Raw genomic sequence first — 5,454 nt, forward strand, 5'->3', positions numbered from 1 at the left:
TAGGTTTGGGTCGTGGATTGAGGCTAATTGGGATGAAGTGCTATGATGATGCAGTGTGTGTCTTGTATGTGCACTTTGGACTTTTGAACTGATCTATTTAGTGGGCTCATTAAATAGATCAGTTAATGGTGTAGTGAGTTGTGTGAGTGTAATGGATCTTACGTTAGGTCACCTAGTGTCTAAACTTGATCAAGGAGATTATGTAGCGTTTGGTTGGTGCACACCAGTACACTTAATGTTGTTGTTTTTAGAAGCAATTCAGCTTTGGCATCCTTACATTATAATAGGTTGAATCTTGCTTTAAGTTCAACGTTTTAGGACGCATAGCGACTCGAATCCATTTTCTATAGCAAAGTTTCCTAGGAATCTTCCCTGCATTATTTTTCTTTTTTGTTCTAACAAGCTATTACGCATAATTCATTGACATTTGGTTTCGACTAATTGGTAATTATCTCTTCTTCCTATTCTATCTATTAGGTGGTAGTGCATGATTGATTGTGTCAACTCCTAAGACAAAGAGTTCAATTCTAAATTATATATATTTCTTGTCAAAGGTATTCCTGAGGAAATTGCTAGTTTTTCTTGCAAAAAATTGCTTGCTAATTATTTATTGTTACTAGTTTTCTGCAGTGCTAGCTAATCATAGACACATGAGAAAAGTCGTGATCTATACTAGATATACATAGAGTCATGACAATAAATTGCTAGCAATAAATGACTACAGAAATGAAGGATGCCAATATGAAGTAGGCAGCATTCCATTTCAAAAAGGCTCTAGATAGCTATCTAGTAGATTCAACAGGGGCCTAGGTCCATGGACTTGCCAAATTTAAACTTCTTGACTAATTAAAGAGTACTTGTTAGGAAAAGAAGACTTAAAACTTTACAACGTAAGTTAGTCAAGCAATTTTAATTGACAAAAGACATGATATATAATTCACTGTGTAAGAGATCAACAAACATGCATGCTAGCTAATTAGATATCAATTTATTTGAAGATACATCAGTAAATATCGTCATCTTGTAGAAGTGAACTAGGTCTTGGTATTTCGACTTGAAAAATTCAAGTTTCAATTAAAGGATATATATATATAATACAGTAGCATGGATTTGATTGGCATACGTATATATCCGTATTCTCAGTATAAACTCTGAGACTTCTGCCCACCACCGTGTACAGCAGCAATCGTCTCGTCAAGCTTTGACTGGTTATTTGCATTGAGACCAAGGCCAAATTGGATGTGAGGAAAATGTGCCCACTGAAAAATGAGAAGAAAATGGACATGAGGGGAAAATTCATGCTCGGAACTACATTAGCTTGAAAAGAATATTTATGCATATCATACACACACACACACGTGTGTTTGTGAGATTTTCAGCAAATTTATGTGATGAGTCAAACTTTTGTGATGAATCTATATTCAAACTGGCTTAATTTAGTTAGTCCAAGCTATAGCATGAAGTGCATTGGATTGGCAATTATGTTTTAACCTATATATGAAAGAAATAATACACGAGGAAAATATGTAAATCAGTTATAATTAAATGGTTTAAATCACATGGGCATATCATTTCAGATGATTAATTATGTGAGTAGGAAGGTTCATTTGATCTAACTCCTTGGTCCTTAAATAGATAGAATTTGAGCAGAAAATTATTCTATACAGTAGATATTTTGAGCATATATTCTTACCTAATGAGCTATTTGGTTTTATGTGTTCCATTGAGTTAGAGTGCAACTTTCCTCAAAGAAGATATCAACTTTCTTCTTCTGTAGAATATTAATGTTAGTCTAGAAAAATTTGGTACCCATAAGGTTATTGATTTTATGAGCTTAATTAAACTCAACGAGACTAAGGATAATGCTTGATCAAGCGCAATATGTTCTGAAATTAAGTAACATATAAAACCTGATCCACAATGAATGTGTATATAATTTTTATATTTGAGTGTTCCTAGATTAACCATAATATAAAAGTGGTATAGAAATATTCTTCATATGCTTGGTGATTAATTAATATTACTCAAGAATCATTTTCAATATTGGACTTATAGATGCAGCTATAACTTCCACCCCCTTTATCTATTTATATTATTATTAGTATTAATGAAGCTTGTCTAATATTTTAAACTTACATTCTTTGCTGCAGCACTGAATGCTTCTCTATGGCTAATGTCTGGGTTGTAAGCCTTAATCCTTTGAATTTCCTCCCTGTAGAACAAGAGAGAAAAAGCTATATTATTTAAACTTTTTATGAGTACTAATTGGAATCTCATAGCTAATATAATGAATATATATCTTTTTGCAGGAATATTACCAAAAATTATATAGAAGGTTTTAGATCTTACTTGATAAATCTGTTATAAGCTGAAGGAACGCGTTGTCTCTTCTCAGGAGCTGAGGAAAAGTATTATTAAAAAAAATAATGGCGGAAGGTTTCAATGCAGAATTACACACACATATAGTACACATACAAATATCCGCAACCCTTCGAATACAAAATTTACTCTTTTTTTTAATTATGAAAGCCATATATTTTGAATACCTAGCTACGTCCTCATCAAGTGTGTGTATTAATTGTATATATTATTAGTCAAATCATTAGTATATAAACAAGAAGCTTGTCGAAAACTTACGGTGAATTGGTAACATTTGTTGTTGATCATGTGCCTGCATGAACATGGCTGATGTGCTATTGCATTTGGAAGAAGAACCACAGTCCCCGCTGCTGACTTGAGATGCTATTTGGTGATTCTGAAATTTCTTTTCGATTATACAAGAAACTCTAATCATCATATAAATTTAGCTTCATATACATCTTGGATGACTAATTAGAATTACATTTCTTTTTATTCTTCATGAAATTGTGCATTAATGACACTCTATAACAAAAAAAATTCTGTACATTTTCCTAAAAAAAAAAAAAAATTCTGTACATTACCATCTTAAATTGAGATTCATTATCTCTAGTAAGTAAATTTAATATCACTCAAGTAAATTCTATAAAAGTAAAGATAACTTATCAAATAATATGAATTATTAACAATTTTTAAGACATCAGCCACTGTATGAAATTTAACTGCAAAATTTATCAAACATCAAGCAACATATCTGGAAACTAACTGCCAAGCTCTTCACTAGCCATGCATGTAGTTACAAGTCCAAACCCTAGATGACTGTGGACTTGCATTAATTTGAAAAAGTAGCTCGAGACTTTTTTTTTAAATATAAATTTCATAAAAAAAGACACCAGATTAATGTAGAAGAGTATATGAACCTGAAACTCCTGAAGAGGAAACGCTTGCAGCAAAGCTCCCATGTTCACCGATAGAAGATTAGCACAATGCCCACACCTTACAGTCACAATATTGTTGAACAGATTCATCCCCGGCACATTAACCTAGTTGAATAAATGATAAAAATTGAGAAACAACTTTAAATCCATGTCAACTTTCATATGCATTGTATTATATAGGAACATTATGCACGATAATACCGAATATTAATGCTAAATTTAGAAATTTTGTTCTCATTAGTTAACTATAGAACAAAAACTTTTGAGCTAAAGAGGGAAGAAAATAGTACTGCCATAAGATTTGTGTTATCTTTTCCTTTGTTTCTCTCTCATAAATAATAGAAAAGGAAGAAAGAAAATACGAGAAAGAAAAGATAATGAAAAGTATCATTTTGGACAAAGGACATAGCCTGCCTGATCTTGAGTTTTAGAACCCCAAATATTTTCATTGAGCCAGAGGCTTATTTGAGTTTATTTGTATATTTTGAAGCAATTAAAAAAACCGTGAACGGAGATTTATACATAGTTGTCTTCATGGCTTAAAGATTTAGTGCCCATATTCAAAGGGACTTAATTATAAGCTTCTAGGAATAAGATATGATATTTTCCATTTTCTTTTAGTTCATGAAAGAGAAGATAATGAAACATTGAAAGGAATAAAGAAAAAGGAGAAATATCCCTATGGAACACAGCATGTCAAGAATTTCTAAACATGAAATAACGTAGCTTATAAAAACACACTTGAAGCCCCAAATCAATGAACATCATAAAGATCAACCCCAAGAATTATGCCATACCCTTAAATCTACAACATATCCTTGAATACAAGATTTTTTTCCCTATTACAAATATATTACTTGCCTTCTTTTTCAAGGATTTAATTTATTTGTTATCCACCGGATAATAATATGTGTATTTGCTACTAAGCACTATATCTTTCACTTAAAGCCCTTTCCTTCTCGAGCCAATAAAACTGAAGAATGAAAAAATGTGCTTGCATACCAGTGAATGTAACCCATCATAGTTCCTGCAGCAGAGAGTGTAGGTATTTGAAAAACATAGCTAAAAATTCATCGAATTCGTCTTTCTTGTAAATGCTACATTTTTAGGAAGATTAACAACTCTAGTGCATGACTTAACATAAGGATTCGTCAGTTTCATGATATTCTATATATCTTGCATTTTTTTTTTGAGAAAAATTTTATGCATAATAAATATATAACTAGGTACAGAATTATGACTTCACTATCATATATTTTGGTTGTTTTACAAAGAACTATTTACCGATAATAAAAGCTTAAAATAAAACTCTTGTCAACAACTATATAAACTATAATTTTTTTGAGGGAGCAACTAGCTATGTATAAGTTACTTAGCCAAAAAAATAAAAATAAAAATAAAAAAGTAGAGGGGTAAAAAACTAATTAGCTCTATGTTTTCCATATCAAGTTAAAATTCAAGATAAACTCAGACTGCAGTCTTTGTTTGAAAAAGGAAAAGGAAACACAATCTTTAAAACTTCAAGATAAATTCTTGGGTTATCAGCTTTCAGATGTCTGTGCGTGTGTGGGGCGAGAGAGAGAGAGAGAGAGACCACGAGGATTGTGTTGCAGAAGTTGCACTGGACATAACAGACATGCTCTGCTGCAATTTGAGCCGACATTTTTTCCGATCCAAAAGGAAGAAGCACTGGTTTTTTGAGAAGACTAGTAAATATCCTATGAAGAAGATGATGATGAAGATGATGGTGATAAAAAAGGAAGGGGTTGAATGTAAAAGAAAAAGTAAGTTTGTTGATCTCTTCTTTTATAAATTTAGAGTTTGTAAGAAAATTGTTCCCGATAGGGGATAGAAATGTTTTGATTGAATGAAAGAGTGGGTGGGAAGCATATAGATATTAATGGAGAGGGAGAGAATCTTTTTTAACCAATCACTCTATTAGGCTAGATTTAGTTTTACCGAGATTGATTAAATAGAGGAATTTGGATCCTCTTCCCTATTAAAACATAGTAAAGAAATTACTATATTGATCACAATTATAAATTTGTCAAGTGGATAATTATGCTTCATTTCAAATCTATCACTCATTATACCCTCATGAATCACATTCTTTTCCTAATATATACTCAAAGTAAAATCACAATGATCCACATAATAA

General features: G+C 31.6%; 1 protein-coding gene across 2 annotated transcripts; it reads right to left on the bottom strand.

The window, feature by feature from the left end:
* On the bottom strand, positions 946-5,178 carry LOC109849385 (axial regulator YABBY 5-like). Of its 2 annotated transcripts, none has more exons than XM_020419207.1 (6): positions 4,891-5,178; positions 3,279-3,401; positions 2,638-2,755; positions 2,350-2,398; positions 2,137-2,212; positions 946-1,259 (listed from the first exon to the last, which is right to left on the bottom strand). In XM_020419207.1, exons 1-6 carry the CDS (start codon positions 4,957-4,959, stop codon positions 1,140-1,142), a joined length of 555 nt encoding a protein of 184 aa, XP_020274796.1. In that variant the 5' UTR covers positions 4,960-5,178; the 3' UTR covers positions 946-1,139. The 2 variants fall into 2 exon arrangements, with proteins under 2 accessions (XP_020274796.1, XP_020274795.1); XM_020419206.1 differs by having other exon boundaries at positions 2,638-2,764; positions 4,891-5,174.

The sequence above is a fragment of the Asparagus officinalis genome, chromosome 7 (genome assembly GCF_001876935.1).
Source record: "Asparagus officinalis chromosome 7, Aspof.V1, whole genome shotgun sequence".
Taxonomy (NCBI): domain Eukaryota; kingdom Viridiplantae; phylum Streptophyta; class Magnoliopsida; order Asparagales; family Asparagaceae; genus Asparagus; species Asparagus officinalis.

Excerpts from the sequence above, each read along its gene's own strand:
- LOC109849385 (XM_020419206.1), bottom strand. The coding sequence starts at position 4,959 with ATGTCGGCTCAAATTGCAGCAGAGCATGTCTGTTATGTCCAGTGCAAC. Across the intron at positions 2,399-2,637 it reads ACAAATGTTACCAATTCACC|CTCCTGAGAAGAGACAACGC; the intron begins GTAAGTTTTCGA and ends ACTTTTCCTCAG. Across the intron at positions 2,213-2,349 it reads GCTTATAACAGATTTATCAA|GGAGGAAATTCAAAGGATTA; the intron begins GTAAGATCTAAA and ends CTTGTTCTACAG.